Below are 17,234 nucleotides of genomic sequence, written 5' to 3'. Positions count from 1 at the left end.
GGTTCTGGGGCTCAGGAGAACCTGGGGTGGGCAGTGTCTGATGGAGCCCCTCACTTCAGAGGCCCCTCTGACACTGCATTGATCCTCCTGTTCTCTCCATGGTGCAGGCCGAGTTAGCCGTCATCCTTAAGTTTATGCTGGACCATGAGGATGGGCTGAACCTGACTGAGGACCTAGAGATCTTCTTGCAGAAAGGTGAGTGTCTGAGCAGGGACTGCTGGGGTCCTACTTGTAGAGGCGGGGGACTGTCCCTGTCATGAGGCGTGCAGTTGAAGCTTGGGAAGGGTATGATGGAGGGGCTGACTCCTAGGCCACGTCACCATCTCGGTTCTTACAGAGTTCCCCCTTGCTGCCTATAATAGTTCAGCAGCATGTCTGTAAGTGATCTCGTCTGCTGTGAGGGTGTCCTTTATCCCTGATGGACACAGCCACACACATACACACCTTTTTTTTTTCTTCTGGTACTAAGGGACTGAACCCGGGACTTTCAGACCAAGCTACATTCCCAGCCTTTTTCTTATTTTTCATTTTAAGATAGGTTCTAAGTTGCTAAGTTGCCTAGGCTGGGCTCAGACTTGTGGTGCATCTGCCTCAGCCTCGGAGTGCTGGGATTATAGGGATGGGCCACCAAGTCTGTTTTTATATTTTTAAATAATCACTACTCTAGGCTTAGAATCTAGGAATGTAGAATCTTTAGAAAAGGTTTTCCCTTCATGAAACTCACGTTCTTGGTAGGAAGCAAACACATAAACCAGCAAGTGAGATAAGGCATCTGAGTACAGAACCTGCAGAGCACCTGGCTGGCAGCATAGCAGATGAGTGTGCAGGAGGTCAGCTGATGGGATAGGAATCTGAGGAGCAGATCTGGAGGGATTCTTCACCAGCTGCTGAATTTGATTTTCCTTATATTTAGGTTTACAAGACCTTCAGATCAGGATGTGAGTCCAGAGTGGAGGAGAGGGCTCTGGGCCAGATACGGGTTTGCAGGTCATGACTGTGGGTTGCCATTGATGCCATGAGCAGAGCAAGGAGGCTCTGTCAGACCTTGAGGGGGCAGAGGGTGGGTGCAGAAGGGAGCATATTGGTGAGAAGTAGGTGAGTCCCACAGAAGTGTTCATGGGAACCAAGGGAAGAGGTCTGGAGAAAGAAGACATACTGGTTGTGAAAGGTTCAGCCAGAGAGCTCTGAAAAGAGGCCAGTGACTCCAACACAAGAGGCGTTGGGGGCTGCAGGGAGATCCCATGCAGGGATCCTAGCTGCCTCTTTAGCACTGGCTTGAGGGAAAAGCATGGTACCTGGTCCAGTTTCAAAGCAGGGAGTTGCTATCTCCCTGTTCTTTCTTAGCACTGATGCTCTGAGAACATGGAAACCCTACACTTGATTGCAGTTAGGGGCCCTGAGCTCAGGATACCCACTAGGTTCTGCCTAGTGCTGTCCTCTGAAGTTTACATGGAAGTGACCAAAGAGTCAGACAGGTGTGGTGATGCATGCCCATAATCCCAGCACTTGTGAGGCTGAGGCAGGAGGATCGCTGCAAGAGTGAGGTCAGCCTGGGCTACACAGTGGGTCCAAGGCCAGCCTAAACTATATCGTGAGACCCTGTCCCAAAAAGTGTCTAAAGAGTCACACCCACTAAGGCAAGTTTTCACACGGTATAATGATACCAAACTATTCACCTCCCTTACTGTTTCTTGGTTTGTCTGCTCCTTATCTCCAGTTCCTGTCTCTCCCACCTGTTCCAGTACCTTCTCTGAAGACCTGTCCCCACCCAGCCACCAGGCCAAGAGGGAGGTTCACTTCCTAGAGCTACAGAAGGTTGCTTCCTCTTCCAGTGGGAACAAGTATGTCCTGGGCCTTTCCTGGGAGGGGCCTCAGCATCTGCTCAGTCCTCAAATTCTTGCATTCTGGAGGCCAAGCCCCTTGAATCATCAGGGTGTTTGGAGAATGCTGTCCATCTGGGGCTTCCTCAGCTGACCAGTACTAGTTGGGCAAACAGGTTGGGATCTGTCATGGGCAGTCAGCCTCCTTCAGAGGCAGTACCCTGTTTAAGGCACTCCTTCCTTCAGTGCCTCTCTGCAGAGGCAAGGAGAATATGTACCTCCCTCCTCCACGCCCAGCAAAGAAATTAAGGCATGGAGAAGGGAGAAGGAGTTTTCCCCAGGTCCTGTCAGGAGGCACGAGATAGCACTGCAGACAGAACCCAGGTACCTGGGCCTCCCAGCCAGGGCTGACGGCCATCAGCTCCTGCTCCCCATCCTTGGCTTTGCTGGTTGCTTCTGATCTTAGGCTCTTAACCCTGGCTTTGGGCCGTCTTTCTCAGCTTCCTCTCAGGTTCTCCAGCTTCTCCCATGGGTGACATCCTGCAGACCCCACAGTTCCAGATGAGACGACTGAAGAAGCAGCTTGCAGATGAGAGAAACAATAGAGATGAGCTGGAGCTGGAGCTGGCCGAGCACCGCAAGCTCCTTACCGAGAAGGGTGGGTGCCTGGCACCCTGGATATGAGGCAGGATTGGGGGTGTGCATCTGGGAAAGCTCTGGATGACGTTTTACCCTCCCATGTTGTCCCCTCTGCTGGTCCTGGAGCTCTCAGCCCTAGGCTGAGGGTCAGACTGACTTTCTGGAAGCTCTTCCCGTAGCCACATCCCCTCCTCCTTGTCTCTGCTCCTGAAGTTCTGTGCTGACCCCCTCTCCTCCCCACTCCCGGGCAGATGCCCAGATATCCATGATGCAGCAGCGCATTGACCGCCTTGCCCTGCTGAACGAGAAGCAAGCAGCCAGCCCTCTGGAGCCCAGGGAGCTTGAGGAGCTTCGAGGCAAGAATGAGAGGTAGAGCCCTCCCTGCCTTCTCCCTGTCTCCTAGCCTCCCCACCCCCAGTTGGGCCACCCTTCCCTCACTGTTCCCTTCTGGCAGCCTCACTTTTCGGCTACATGAGACTCTGAAGCAGTGCCAGGACTTGAAGACGGAGAAGGGCCAGATGGACCGCAAGATTAACCAGCTTTCTGAGGAGAATGGGGACCTGTCCTTTAAGGTGAGGGCTTGGGCCATGCATGGAGACCCTCAGAGCTCAGGTGGTCTGGAAGGCTCCCCGAGAGTTAAGAAGACTCATGCTACCTCCTGGCTCAGGCTTCAGTCCCTCCAGCCACTTTCCTCATCCTGTAATTGACTGCTGCCAGGGGGCTGGGTTATAGCCCTAAATGTTGATGTGTAGTCCTGAATTAGCAGTGGGAGTCATTGTAATTGATGTAGGGGGGCATGGAGCCACCAGCCACTGGGCATTAGGAAGCAAGTGGCAGAGGCCATGCCAGTTGGACCCTAGGTGACACAAGTCCCTCATGTCTCAGTTGCGGGAGTTTGCCAGTAACCTGCAACAACTCCAGGGTGCCCTCAATGAACTGACCGAGGAGCACAGCAAGGCCACTCAGCAGTGGGTGGAGAAGCAGGCCCATCTGGAGAAGGAGCTCAGCACAGCCCTGCAGGACAAGGTAACCCCACTGGGGAGTTGGGGCCAGTCTGGAGGACTGCAAGTGAAGCACTGGACACATTGTGAGGGAAGTAAGCTCTCAAATCAGTTGCAGGTTGGTCGGGACCAGAAGGTATGAGTTGGGAGTTTTTCCAGTTTGAGGGCATCTGCATAGCCTTCACGGGTTGAGCATTCCTATTTCAAAATCTGAAACTCCAAAGTCCAAAACTTTTTGAGTATCTTGGAGCTCAGAGAGTTTGACATTTTGGAGCATTTGGGATTTCAGATTTCCAAATTAGGGATGATAGACCTGTTGTTATTGTTGGTATTGCTAAGAACCCAGCCCTGCTACTTGTTGACCATGGAGTGCTTTGGCAAGATACTAAGTATCCCATTGTCAGTTGTTACTGAGTAAATGAGACAGTAATAGTGCCCTCCCAGACTTGTAGGAGGATTAGAAATCCAGAGATGCAACCAGTTTAGTGCCCAGTCCTTAATCAAAAATGATAGGGAAACAGCGGGGATTTCACTTGGTGCCACCGCGCCTGCCTTGCAAGTGCAAGGTCCTGAGTTTGGTCCCCGTACCAAAAAATAAAGGGGAAGTAGGTGAGGGGCTAGGGTTGCTGCTGCTGCTGGTGTTGATGCCTAGAGGTGTTTGTTTCTTTCCCTTCTTTTTTCTTTTTCCTTCCTTCTTTCCTTCTTTTCTTTCCTTTCCTTCTTTCATTCTCTCTCTCCCTCCCTCCCTCCCTCCCTCCCTCCAGGGATTCACTATATAGTTCAGGCTGGCTTTCAATTTACAGGTGTGTGCCACCATGCCTGGCCCCAGGGGCTATTTTTATTTTTATTTTCAAATTTTATTTATTTATTTTGGAGGGGGTACCGGGGATCGAACACAGGTCCTTGCACTTGCGCAGCAGGCCCCAGGGGCTATTTTTAAACTGGTGGTTGTGGTTGTTTGTATAATCTAAGAGTCAAGACTTATCTGAAAAAGGGTACCTGGTAAGGAAATTGGAAGTAAGCCCTGTAGCCTTGGAGAAGGAGGAAGCAGCTCATAGTGTGATTTAATTTGACCTTAGAACTAGAAAGTCAGGTCCCTCACAGGCCCAGGTCCATAGTTTCTGAGAGTTTTTTATCCTCCCTAGGCCAGGGCAAATACAGATCTTGTTAACATGGTAATGTTAACATTTTGTTAACATTTTTGTTGGTTTTTTTTTTTTTTTTGAGGCAGAATCTTACTTTGTAGTTCCAGCTGGCCCTGAACTCACTATTTAGCCCAGGCTGGTCTCTAACTCACAGTGATCCTCCTGCCTCAGCTTCCATTTTGTTGATGTTTTGAGGGCCTGTGTGGTACCTTGATACCTGTTCCACGTCTTCACATGGGTCTCTTCTTTACTCTCAGAAATGCCTTGAAGAGAAGAATGAAATTCTTCAAGGAAAGCTTTCACAGCTGGAAGAACGTTTGGCCCAGCTGCCAGAGAGCCCACGCCAGGAGAAGGGCGAGGTGCTAGGTGACGTCTTGCAGGTAGGAGGAATACACAGGAGCAGCCAGAATACCTGTGTACTGGGGTTGGTTCCTGTCTCCTTGCTTCCCAGAGGATGTGGTGACTGAGGAATCATGTTGATACCTATCCATCTGTTTATCCCACCAGCTGGAAAGCCTGAAGCAAGAGGCAGCCACTCTTGCTACAAATAACACCCAGCTCCAAGCCAGGGTGGAAATGCTGGAGAATGAGCAGGGTCAGAAGGAAGCCCAACTGTTGGGTGAGCGGAGCCACTTTGAAGAAGAAAAGCAGCAGCTGGCCAGCCTGATTACCAACCTGCAGAGCTCCATCTCCAACCTGAGCCAGGCCAAGGAGGAGCTGGAGCAGGCCTCTCAGGCTCAAGGTGCCAAGCTGAATGCCCAGGTAGCCTCGCTTACTGCGGAGCTTACCACACTCAGTGCCACCCTCCAGCAGCAGGATCAAGAACTGGCTGGCCTGAAGCAGCAGGCACAAAAGAAGCAGGCCCAGCTAGCACAGAGCCTCCAGCAGCAAGAACAGGCCTCTCAGGGCCTGCGCCACCAGGTGGAGCAGTTGAGCGGCAGCCTGAAGCAGAAGGAAAAGCAGTTGGAAGAGGCAGCCAGGGAGCTGGACGCCAGCAGGCGGGACCACGCCCAGCAACTGGCCACTGCTGCCAAGGCACAAGAAACCTCCTTACGGGAGCGGGATGCAGCTTGCCAGCAGCTGGAGGCATTGGAGAAGGAGAAGGCTGCCAAGTTGGAGATTCTGCAGCAGCAACTTCAGGCTGCTAATGAAGCCCAAGACAGTGCCCAGAACTCAGTGACCCAGGCCCAGCGGGAGAAAGCAGAGCTGAGCCAAAAGGTGGAGGAACTCCATGCCCTCATTGAGGCAGCCCACCAGGAGCAGTGTGAGGCCCAGACCCAGGTGGCAGCACTAGAGGCCCGGCTGAAGGCTGAGCAGCAAAAAGCAACTGAGAGAGAAAAGGTGGCCCAGGAGAAGGCCCAGCTTCAGGAGCAGCTTTGGTCCCTCGAGGAATCCTTGAAGATCACTAAGGGCAGCCTGGAAGAGGAGAAATGCAGAGCTGCAGCTGCCCTGGAAGAGCACCAGCACCATATCTCTGAAATGGAGGCAGAGTCCCGAAGCCTTGCAGAACAGCATAAGCAGGAACGGAAGGAGCTAGAAGAAGAGAAGGCTAAACGCAGGGGGCTGGGTGTCCAATTACAGCAGCTTGCAGAGACCCATCAGGCAGAGACTAAAGCCCTTCGGCAGGAGCTGGCAAAGGCCAGAACCTCCAACAACATGGCTGAGCGTGAAGTTGAGCTGCTCGTCAAGGAGGTTAAAACCTGGCGGAAGCGATATGAAGATAGCCAGCAAGGGGAGACCCAATATGGCCTCCAGGAACAGTTGACGACCCTGAAGGAAGAGTATGAGAAGTCCTGCCAGGAGCTTCGGGAGACAAAGGAGAAGATGGCAGGGATAGAGGCCCACAGTGAGCTCCAGATAGGTCAGCACCAGAGTGAGCTAGCCCAGCTCCATGCGAACCTGGCGAGAGCCCTCCAGCAGGTCCAGGAGAAAGAGAATAGGGCCCAGAAGCTGGCAGATGACCTCTCCACCCTGCAGGAGAAGATGGCTGCCACCAGCAAGGAGGTGGCCCGTCTAGAGGCCTTGGTGCGCAAGGCTGGTGAGCAGCAGGAGACAGCCTCCCTCGAACTGCTCAAGGAGCCCCCGAAGACCAGAGACAGAGAGTCTGAGTGGGTGGAAGAGCAGCAGGGACAGCAGCTCTGCAGCACACAGGCAGCGCTGCGGGCCATGGAGCGGGAGGCAGAGCAAATGGGCACTGAGCTGGAGAAGCTGCGGGCAGCACTGATGGAGAGCCAGGGCCAGCAGCAGGAGGAACGTGGGCAGCAGGAGAGGGAGGTGGCACGGCTGACTCAGGAGCGGGGCCAGGCCGAAGCTGACCTTGCCCTGGAGAAGGCAGCCAAAGCAGAGCTTGAGATGAGGCTGCAAAATGCTCTCAATGAACAGCAAGCGGAGTTTGCTAACCTGCAAGAGGCCCTGTCTCGTGCCCTGTCAGAAAAGGAGGGCAAAGACCAGGAGCTGAGCAAGCTTTGTGAACAGGAGGCAGTCCAGAGAATGGAGCTGAAGGAGCTTCTGCAGACTGTGGAGCAGCTGAAGGCACAGCTGGCCAAGAAGGAAAAGGAGCAGCAGCAGTCTGCAAGGGGGGCCAGTGGTGAGAATGCTTCAGGCATGGGAACCCAGTCTGAAGCTGTTGGAAAGATGGAGGCATTGCGGGCAAAGGTGAGCAAGCTGGAACAGCAGTGCCAGCAACAGCAGGAGGAGGCTGACAGCCTGGCCCGCAGCCTGGAGTCGGAGCGCGCCTTCCACGTGGAGCGAGACAGGGCGTTGGAGACTCTGCAGGGCCAGTTAGAGGAGAAAGCCCGGGAGCTGGGGTACAGTCAGGCTGCCTCAGCCTCAGCCCAGAGGGAGTTGGCTACCCTCCGTGCCAAGGCCCAAGACCACAGCAAGGCTGAGGAGGAGTGGAAAGCTCAGGTAGCCCGGGGCCAGCAGGAGGCTGTGAGGAAAGGCAGCCTCATTAGCAGCTTGGAGGAGGAAGTATCCATCCTGAACCGCCAGGTCCTGGAGAAGGAGGGGGAGAGCAAGGAGTTGAAGCGGCTGGTTATAGCAGAGTCAGAGAAGAGCCAGAAGCTGGAAGAGAGGCTGCGTTTGCTCCAGATGGAGACAGCCAGCAACAGTGCCAGAGCTGCGGAACGCAGCTCTGCTCTTCGTGAGGAGGTACAGAGTCTCCGGGAGGAGGTAGAGAAACAGCGTGCAGCCTCAGAGAACCTGCGGCAGGAGCTGGCCTCGCAAGCAGAGCGAGCCGAGGAGCTGGGCCAAGAACTGAAGGCATGGCAAGAGAAGTTTTTCCAGAAGGAACAGGCCCTCTCTGCGCTGCAGCTGGAGCACACCAGCACACAGGCCCTGGTGAGTGAGCTGCTGCCCGCCAAGCACCTCTGCCAGCAGCTGCAGGCTGAGCAGGTGGCTGCTGAGAAGCGCCACAGGGAGGAGCTAGAGCAGAGCAAGCAGGCAGCTGGTGGGCTGCGCACGGAGCTGATGCGGGCCCAGCGGGAGCTTGGGGAGCTGGTGCCCCTGCGGCAGAAGGTGGCAGAGCAGGAGCGAGCAGCCCAGCAGCTGCGGGCAGAGAAGGCCAGCTATGCAGAGCAGCTGAGCATGCTGAAGAAGGCTCATGGCCTGCTGGCTGAGGAGAACCGGGGGCTTGGGGAGCGTGCCAACCTTGGCCGGCAGTTTCTGGAGGTGGAGCTGGACCAGGCCAGGGAGAAGTACATCCAAGAGTTGGCAGCTGTGCGTGGTGATGCTGAGACTCGTCTGGCCGAGATGCGGCAGGAAGTACAGAGCACCACCCACGAGCTGGAGGTAATGACTGCCAAGTACGAGGGTGCCAAGGTGAAGGTCCTGGAGGAGAGGCAGCGGTTCCAGGAAGAGAGGCAGAAACTCACTGCCCAGGTAAGGCGCCCAGCTCAACCACACCCCAGAGATCAGACCTGAGAAAGTGGGGACCTTGCTCCTCTGTGTTCAAGGAGGAGGTGGAGACTCCTCCCACACTGTGATGGCTTGCTTCCCCTTGTTCCCTGGGTGGCTGAAAAAGAGGTGGCTGGTACAGTTCAAGTCCATTGCCCTTCTTGTCCTAAAGAAAATATCAGTGGCCGCCTCCTTCCCTGGAGGCTGTCCCTGGAGAGTCGCATTGTGACAGCCGCTCGCCCAGTCCAGAGGCACACCTGCATTGGAGACCCCAAGAGCTGCTGAGGACTAGACGCAGCAGAACTGGCATTTTAAAGCTTACCACCAGTAGTCCCTGGGGAAGGTATCAGCCCCAGGTAGGTCAGGCTGGCAGTAGGCAGTGACCCAGCCCCATCTCACCGTCTCTGTTGCTCCTCCCCCACGCACAGGTGGAGCAGCTAGAGGTGTTTCAGAGAGAGCAGACTAAGAAGGTAATGCCTGGGGTCCTTGATAAATGCTGGCTGCTTAAGCGGTGACCAGTGTTGGTGCATGACCCCGGCTGCAGCTTGCCTCCACCGGCTCCCGTTGTGAACTGTTTGTGAAGGGGGCAGGGTCGAGCCATGGAAGCCAGGCCCAGGCTGCCCAAGAATGCAGTGTCCTGGGCCCTCTCTTGGGCCTCATCCCACCCATCCCAGGTCGGCCTCTCCACCGTTCTGTACTTTCTCTTGTCTGCCTGTCAGGGACCAGGAGTAGCACAGTGACAGACAATCCTTGCAATTCCAAAACTTTCCAAGTCCTGTTTCTAGTACAGGATATGCTATTAAGAGGAACAGCAGAGTTCCTTGTGGGCCTGGATTATGACAGTGGCCTCTTTCCACAGAGTATGGATTTATTGAGGCCACAGAGGCAGTGTGTAAGGCAACTCTCAGGCTAGGGAGGGTGATGGGCTCAGGACACCTGCCTAGCACCTTCTGAGGCTTTAACATAGAGCACAGTGTGGCGCTGCATGGAGCAGAAGGGCAGGGTTGAGAGAAGATGGGATCCCGGTCTGGCTGCCTCCCTCTCTTAAGGATCTTACTCTGCTCCTGAGACATCATGGCAGGGAGCTGGTATTTAGTAAGATCACCCCTTCAGGGGCTGGGGATTTAGCTCAGTGGTTCCACTGCCTGCCTTGAAAGCTCAAGTTCCTGAGTTTGATCCCTGGTACCTTAAAAAAAAAAAAAAAAAAAAGATCACCCCTCCAGCACCTTCCTTCCCAGTCCCCTCAGGCCTATGAAAGAATTGCTTCCTCCGTTCTTCCTGTCACCTCTTCCAAGAAACCAGAGGTGATAGGGGACAGTCAAATTGAAAAGCAAACAGTTAGCAATGGAGCCCTTGCTTCTCTCTTCTGCTGCCTGGTCCTGCCTGAGCCCCAGAATGCTTGGAAGAGCCAGGGATGCTTGTGGCTGTTACTGTCCCTCTCACCTCTTCCTCTCTTTGGGACTGAGGTGGGGGTGTGTGGAATATGTGTGCTGATCCTGCTCTTGTCTTCCAGCAATCTGTCCCCACAATGCTAACCACAGTGGCCACCCTGCTAGCCCCAACCCTAATGTACTACGAGATTGGGAAGAGGTCTGGGCGTAAGGGCTTTTGCTTTGATGGTTTCTGGGAGGTGGGAGGGATGGATGTCCACTGAATATGTCTGCTAGAACATCAGACTAGGTTCCCCGTTCCCTGCCCCCAGCCTGGAAAGGTTGGGGCCAGGGAGCAGTGGCTGCAGCAGGGTAGTGGTAAGGTGGCAGTTCCACAGTCAGCTCTGCTGATTCTGGTGGCTCCAAGCGGGGGCCCTCCCAACATCTGTGTATGGCCCTAACTAGAGGCTGGAGAAAAGGCTGTCTCTTATAAGATTACTGGGGACACTTCTTCCTGGCTTAAAAGTCTCCTGAGTCTGTCTGTTCTCCTCCCCCCAGGTAGAAGAGCTGAGTAAGAAGCTGGCTGACTATGACCAAGCCAGCAAGGTGCAGCAGCAAAAGCTGAAGGTGGGACAACTTGGGGGATGGGCCTGGCTTCTGGCTGCCTCAGAGTGAGAATGGGGAAGGAAAGTGCTCTCTCTCTAAGTCCCTGGGCTATGGGGCATATGGAATAAGGGGAGGGGCATCCTGTGTGCCTAGTGGCCTTAGGCCTGCCCATGATTTGGGAGACCCAGCATGTAATTCTGGGAGCTCTCAGGGAAGACCAGGTTTCTACTTCTCTCGTCTTTCATTATCCACTACAGCTAGTCACCTGGGGTTCTTTAAATTATATAAAAAAATTCAGCTCTTAAGTTCACAAGCCAGATTTTCCCTGCTGTGTGAATGTTCCACATCCCAGAAAGTTCTGCAGAATAACACTTACCTAGGTGGTCTGGGCTCAGTGGGTGAGAGTATCAATAACATTGTAATGCAGTTAATATTTTTAAGGCTTTACATTATGTCACCTTTGCTAATAGTTTTGCAGCTCTGGGCTTTTCAGCCTTTATTCAGGCAAATGAATTGGGCACCAGTGCCTTTGGGATTCACTGAAGCTCTGGAGGGCCCCCAGTGTTGGTGGGAGCTTACAGCTTAATTTTTTCTTTCCATATGCTCTGCACCAGGTCTGACTGCATGATAAACACATTGCTTACACTCCTTTTAGGGGCTTGTCCTGAGCTGGGAACTGTAGGAGAGACAAGGGTGGTATGTTCCTACCTACTGTCTTACAGCAGAGCAAGCCATTGCAAGTGTTGTAGGGGGACAGAGGCGCAGGGCTACTCTTAAGGAGTTAGGGTTGGTTAGGTGGCAGTGCTGGCATCATAAATAAGCCCTCGCCAGCTTTGGAGTTAGGCAGACCAAGTTCTAGTCTTACTCTGCCATAGACACCATGACTTTGGTCAGTTTGCTTACAGCTCTGAACTCCGTTTCTTCATCTCTGAAATGAGGAGAAAATTACTTCACAAAGTGGTCTGGAGGAGAGACAAGTTCCTGGTCACAGAGCTCACATGCCTGGCACCATGATCTGTGTCCAGATGTTCCCTGAGGATCAGCTTCTCTTCCTCTGAGGGGGAAATGTGCACCTGGAGAGAATGAGACAGTTGGGCCTGGATTCAAAGACAGGGCTGTCCTATCAGTCAGAGCTAGCAGATGGCATGAGCCTGTCAGGAGAGCATCCGCAGAAAGACATGGAGGGTGTGTGCTGTTTCAGGGGACTATGGTTGAGTGAGTGTTTTGAGGGGTGGGGATCCTGAGCATCCTAAGAGAGAATATGCAGGAGTCTGGAACCCCTGTGGGGCCCATGTGGCTAGGGCAGGTTAGTGCTTTGGGTGGAGCAGCCAGCCAGAACTCCCTCTTTGTCCTTCTCAGGCTTTCCAGGCCCAGGGGGGTGAGAGCCAGCAGGAGGCACAGCGCCTCCAGACCCAGCTGAATGAGCTGCAGGTGCAGTTGAGCCAGAAGGAGCAGGCAGCTGAGCACTACAAGGTGCAGGTAATTAGCCCAGCAACAGCCCAATCTGTCCCTCATCCTGCCTGCCCTACAGGTTCTGCCCCACCTACCACCTATCTACCCATACAGATGGAGAAAGCCAAGACCCATTATGATGCCAAAAAACAGCAGAACCAAGAGTTGCAGGAGCAGCTGCAGGGCCTCGAGCAGCTGCAGAAGGAGAATAAGGAGCTGCGGGCTGAAGCTGAACGGCTGGGCCAGGAGCTGCAGCAGGCTGGGCTGAAGACCAAGGAGGCTGAGCAGACCTGCCGCCATCTCACTGCCCAGGTTCGCAGCCTGGAGGCACAGGTAAGCACCTGACTGAACAGATGGGCCTCAGCCCTGCTCTGTTGGACCACTGTGCCCTCCTCTCTGAGCCACCCCTGCCTTAGGCTTTCCTCTACTCCTTCCCAGGTTGCCCATGCAGACCAGCAGCTTCGAGAGCTGGGTAAATTCCAGGTGGCGTCTGATGCATTAAAGAGCCGCGAACCCCAGGCTAAACCCCAGCTGGACTTGAGTATCGACAGCCTTGATCTGAGCTGTGAAGAGGGGACCCCACTCAGTATCACCAGGTCAGGAGGCCTCCCCCGCCCTGAGTTACTCACTGAGTGCCTGCTATTGAGCAGGCTGTACTGTAGGCACTGGGCTAGGAGGGTAAGTCAAATGTAGGCCCTTTGCCTCCTGGAAGTTTATTCTTTTTGGTACCAGGGATCAAACTCGGGACTTTGGCCTTTCGAGCCAGGCGTGGGCACCACTGAGCTAAATCCCTGGCCCTGGAAGTTTATTCTTAGAGCAGAATAAAGAAATGTTACAGGTGTGATGGCAGGGTTTTAGTGAGGGCAAAGTGGGAGTAAAAGGAAGGGAGTGGTCAGGAAAGGCTGGGCACAGACTGTCGGTCCTGCTGAGTCTTGAAAGAACCTGAAAGTGTGTGTGCCAGGTGGGCAGGTGGTGCAGTGTGAGTAGTGGCTGAGGAGCCTGGCTGGGCTGGAACAGGAGTCTGGGAGGGAGGACCCCAGGGCCCAGAGACTGCCTAGATGATGCTTGGAGGCTGCCTTTAAACTTATCTTAAAGGCACTGAGGAACATTAGAAGGATTGAAATTAAGGAGTATGTGGCTGGATTTGCATTCTAGAAGGATTTTTCTGATAGCCAGTGTGAAAGTTAAGACTGAAAACCCATATATTGTGTTTATTAAATACTTAACATTGCACTTATGTGTCAGTGTTCTAAGCACTTACAGCTCTTATAACTACTTCATTTCCACCCAATGACCCTCTGAAGTAGGTTCTGCTTATTATATCTCCTTTAATAGATGGGACTGAGGCAGAGTGGTGGAGCTGGGGTTTGGATCTCGGCAGCCTGGCCTAAGTCCTTGCTTGCCACCCCTCTGCCACCTCTCTTGGGTGCCATTCCAAGACTAGGTGAGGCGATGAGGCTGCCTGATGGACACAGGCACCTGGAAGGGTGTGGCTAGGAGTGCTGCTCAGCTGTGCTGATTGGAGTGGGCTTGGCTGGGAAAGGTCAGATTATGCCCACACCCGTGTTCCAGTCTTGGGAAGCCTGCAAGGGGACACCCACTTACTGAAATAAGAGATGTAGGAAGAGGAACAGAAGGATGGCCTTAGTTTGTGGCCTGTTCATTAGGGGAAATGTCCACGCTACAGGATACTGCCTGGAGAGCAGGGACTGGTAAAGAAGCCCAGCTTAAGGGCTCTTAGGAAAATCAGAGATGGGGTGTTTGACTGCAGCTGCGTGTAATAACTATAGGAAATGGTCACTTTGCCACAGAGGGATAGACAAAATGCCACTAGCCCCAGTGACCTTACTTCAGCAAGTTTCCTTTCTACAGCAAGCTGCCTCGTACTCAGCCAGATGGCACCAGTGTCCCCGGAGAGCCAGCCTCACCCATCTCCCAGCGCCTGCCCCCCAAGGTAGAATCCTTGGAGAGTCTCTACTTCACCCCCATCCCTGCTCGGGGCCCAGCCCCCCTGGAGAGCAGTCTGGACTCCCTGGGGGAACCCTTCCTGGACTCAGGCCGAAAGACGCGCTCTGCTCGAAGGCGTACCACGCAAATCATCAACATCACCATGACCAAGGTCAGGTTGCTGGGAGTGGGGCTCTAGGGCAGGAATGTACACTTCCTCCTCTCAAAGGAGTCTTTCCATCGGGTCCTCGAGTACGTGCAGGGATGACCAGCCAGTCATGTGGTACAGATGAGAAAGGTGAGATCTTGAGAAAGCCAGTGACTTTCTTAGGGCCTTTTCTGTAGGAAAGGGCAGGGCTGGAATTTGCCCATCTTCTGACCGGAAGGCTGGTATCCTCCCTTGCATGGTGCTGGTTCTGTGCAGGCTGAAGGGTTGAATAGGGGAAGTTGCAGCCCAGCCCCCTAGCAGACTAATGCCAGGCTTAGGGTTCCTGCCCTTGTTTTTATCTCTGGGAGGTAGAGAAGGAGAGGAAAGAGGTGCTTTGCTGCAGCATAGAGGGCCTCTCTGTGCAGGGTGCCTCTGCTACGAGAAAGCTGGAGAAATTGTGGAAGATGGCTGGGACCTCAGGAACGTGGGACTAGGGAGTGGAGGCTGTGGCCAAGCCTGTTTAGCTTAGGAGACATGGGTTCTAGCTCCAGCTCAGCCACTTCCTAGCTGTGTGACTTGGGGTTAGTCACCTCACTTCTCTACAGGTCACCCCTGAAATGAGCTAACTCTACCTTTCCTCCCTCAAAGTGTTAATGGACTTAATGAACAAAATAGAAGAGTCTTGACAACCATAGCACCCTGTGAGGGCTTCTGGCAATAAGGCCCCATCTGGAGATGAGCAAGCTCGGGACCCTCGCCCACCACATGCACCCATGCTGGGGGCCTCAGTGATTATGTGTGTTGTGGGGGGATGGTTGAGAGGTGGCCTTATACTGTCAGGACTCCCTATCCCCTGCAACAACTCCTTCTGTCTTCCAGAAGCTAGATGTGGAGGAGCCAGACAGCGCCAATTCATCTTTCTATAGCACTCGGTCTGCCCCTGCTTCTCAGGCCGGCCTTCGAGCCACTTCCTCTACCCAGTCTCTAGCCCGCCTGGGCTCTCCAGATGATGGCAATTCGGCTCTGCTCAGCCTGCCTGGCTATCGGCCCACCACTCGAAGCTCTACTCGCCGCTCCCAGGCGGGGGTGTCCAGTGGAGCGCCACCAGGTGAGGGAACCGTAGGGACTTAACTACACCCAGAAATTTGAGTGGAATGGATCCTGGCACAGAGGAGAGGCAACCTTTTAAAAGTCTGAGCGGGCTTCCTGCACCAGCACACCCATTCCCTTCCCTGTAGCCTCAGGGCCTGTCCTTCTAGGGCTGTGCTGAGAAACTTTAACCCAGGATACTTGTAAGGGGCCTGAGATGCCCGGCATGGTAACACCTGTCAGTTCTCTGGTGGTGAGGGGATGCTGGAATGGCTCCCTACATTGCTTCCTGGCTCTCAATTAGATTCTCTTGGTGTGGGGCACCACCAGCCCTCAGCAAGTACGTAAGGTATTGTACTTCGCTTGGTATATGAGCTCTGCTGGGAGATAGCTGTTAGGAGTCTTCATGATAGAAACAGTCTGTGTGCCCCACTGCTGTCCCTGCAGCACTGAATCAGAGCAGGACTGCTACAAGCCTGGGTTAAGAGGAAGGCAACGTTGGCAGCAAATTCTGGCAAGATCCTAGGGCCAGTGGGCAGTATGCCAGTTCCAGTCCCACTTGTTCCAACACCCCTGCCGTCCCCAGGAAGGAACAGCTTCTACATGGGCACTTGCCAGGATGAGCCTGAGCAGCTGGACGACTGGAACCGGATTGCAGAGCTGCAGCAGCGCAACCGAGTATGCCCCCCACACTTGAAGACCTGCTATCCCCTGGAGTCAAGGGTGAGGCCTGGGGTCACTGTGCAGGGCCTCCGGTACTGGGTCCCTTCCTCCCTTGGCTTCTCACCTCACTGCCACTGCTGATGGAGCCTGAGCACTAGTGTCTGCTGGGCAGGGGGACCGCACACTTCCAGGTGAAATAGTCAGCAGCTTTAGGAGCTCAGTAGCTTGAGAGAAGTGTGCTCAGGACTCCTGGCCATTTGTTCAGGGTGTAGGTAGAGAAGAGACTACGAAGGGAGGCCTCTTAAGGTAGGAAGGGTCCACCTGCTCCAAGTGTCAGGTATGAGGGGAGACCTCAGGCAGCTGGTTCCTGTTCCATGTCCATACAGCAGGGGTCTGCTGACTGCTGCTTCCACCCATACAGCCCTCCCTTGGCCTGGCCACCATCACAGATGAGGAGATGAAAACCGGAGACCCTCAGGAGACTCTGCGTCGAGCCAGCATGCAGCCAGGCCAGATTGCTGAGGGTGCTGGTATCACCACCCGGCAGCAGCGTAAACGGGTGTCCTCAGAGACCCACCAGGGTCCTGGCACCCCCGAGGTGGGTGACTGTTGGTGTGTTTTATCCAGCACAGTGCCAGCTCACAAGCCTGAGAAGTGGGAAAGTTTGTCTCCAAGGGCTGTGAGGGGATAGGACTGTGGGGAAGGGAGGCTTGTGGCTGAGTTGGGGAGGGCAGAGATTGACTGTAAGCCCACTCAGCTCTGAGAAGCCAAGGCACATGGCTTGGGATGTGATGTCTTCTTCCCCATAGTCTAAGAAGGCCACCAGCTGTTTCCCACGGCCTATAACTCCCCGGGACCGACATGAAGGGCGCAAACAGAGCACTACTGAGACCCAGAAGAAAGCAGTTTCAGCCGCTAAGCAGGTTAGGCTGGGGTGGAAGGGAGCAAAGGAGCCTTCCTGGTAGAGCCCTGGAGCAGCATGGAGAAGATAGTGGCTTGGAAAGATAGTGGACTTCTCACTGAGACGCCTTCACTCCCCAGGCTGATCGGCGCCAGTCAATGGCTTTCAGCATCCTCAACACACCTAAGAAGCTGGGGAGTAGTCTTCTTCGGCGAGGGGTCTCAAAGAAGGCCCCAGCCAAAGCCTCCCCCAACACCCGAAGTGGAACTCGCCGCTCTCCACGCATTGCCACCTCCACAGCCAGTGCCGCCACCACCACTCCTCGGGCCCGGGGCAAGGTAGGGGCCCTGCAGGGAAGGGAAAGGGAAACCCAGTGAAAGCATGGGTCCCCCCAGATCACCCATAGGGCGGCATCCAAGGCAGGCCAGCCAGGCCACTGGAGGTTGGGGGAGTGACAAGGAGGTGTTCCCTTGACTGGTTAGCAGCTTATTATTAGAGAGGAGACAGGTGACCCTATTCCCACTGAGAGCACCCAGAGATGCTTAGGTATTACCGAGCC

The 17,234-nt window shown here is 54.4% G+C and overlaps 1 protein-coding gene across 12 annotated transcripts in view; it reads left to right on the top strand.

The window, feature by feature from the left end:
- Numa1 (nuclear mitotic apparatus protein 1) overlaps positions 1-17,234 on the top strand; it is a 67,379-nt gene that overhangs the window by 49,403 nt on the left and 742 nt on the right. For 10 of the 12 annotated variants that reach the window (XM_004863312.4, XM_021243345.2, XM_087211853.1 and 7 more), the window contains 19 exons: positions 108-195; positions 1,718-1,841; positions 2,321-2,478; positions 2,711-2,828; positions 2,914-3,031; positions 3,345-3,485; positions 4,863-4,985; positions 5,113-8,484; positions 8,928-8,969; positions 10,428-10,496; positions 11,835-11,954; positions 12,042-12,260; positions 12,366-12,523; positions 13,800-14,046; positions 14,902-15,130; positions 15,698-15,834; positions 16,196-16,372; positions 16,584-16,697; positions 16,816-17,013. In XM_004863312.4, the coding sequence (XP_004863369.1) occupies positions 108-195; positions 1,718-1,841; positions 2,321-2,478; positions 2,711-2,828; positions 2,914-3,031; positions 3,345-3,485; positions 4,863-4,985; positions 5,113-8,484; positions 8,928-8,969; positions 10,428-10,496; positions 11,835-11,954; positions 12,042-12,260; positions 12,366-12,523; positions 13,800-14,046; positions 14,902-15,130; positions 15,698-15,834; positions 16,196-16,372; positions 16,584-16,697; positions 16,816-17,013 (5,952 nt within the window). The remainder of the gene's footprint in view (positions 1-107; positions 196-1,717; positions 1,842-2,320; positions 2,479-2,710; positions 2,829-2,913; positions 3,032-3,344; positions 3,486-4,862; positions 4,986-5,112; positions 8,485-8,927; positions 8,970-10,427; positions 10,497-11,834; positions 11,955-12,041; positions 12,261-12,365; positions 12,524-13,799; positions 14,047-14,901; positions 15,131-15,697; positions 15,835-16,195; positions 16,373-16,583; positions 16,698-16,815; positions 17,014-17,234) is intronic. The other 2 variants (XM_087211856.1, XM_021243346.2) reach the window with 1 other exon arrangement.

Source organism: Heterocephalus glaber, unplaced genomic scaffold (assembly GCF_053883595.1).
Source record: "Heterocephalus glaber isolate CG9 unplaced genomic scaffold, H.glaber_assembly_v1.0 deba00001428, whole genome shotgun sequence".
Classification (NCBI taxonomy): Eukaryota; Metazoa; Chordata; class Mammalia; order Rodentia; family Bathyergidae; genus Heterocephalus; species Heterocephalus glaber.
Note: the sequence above shows the minus strand (reverse complement) of the source record. Positions and strands in the feature narration are given on the sequence as shown.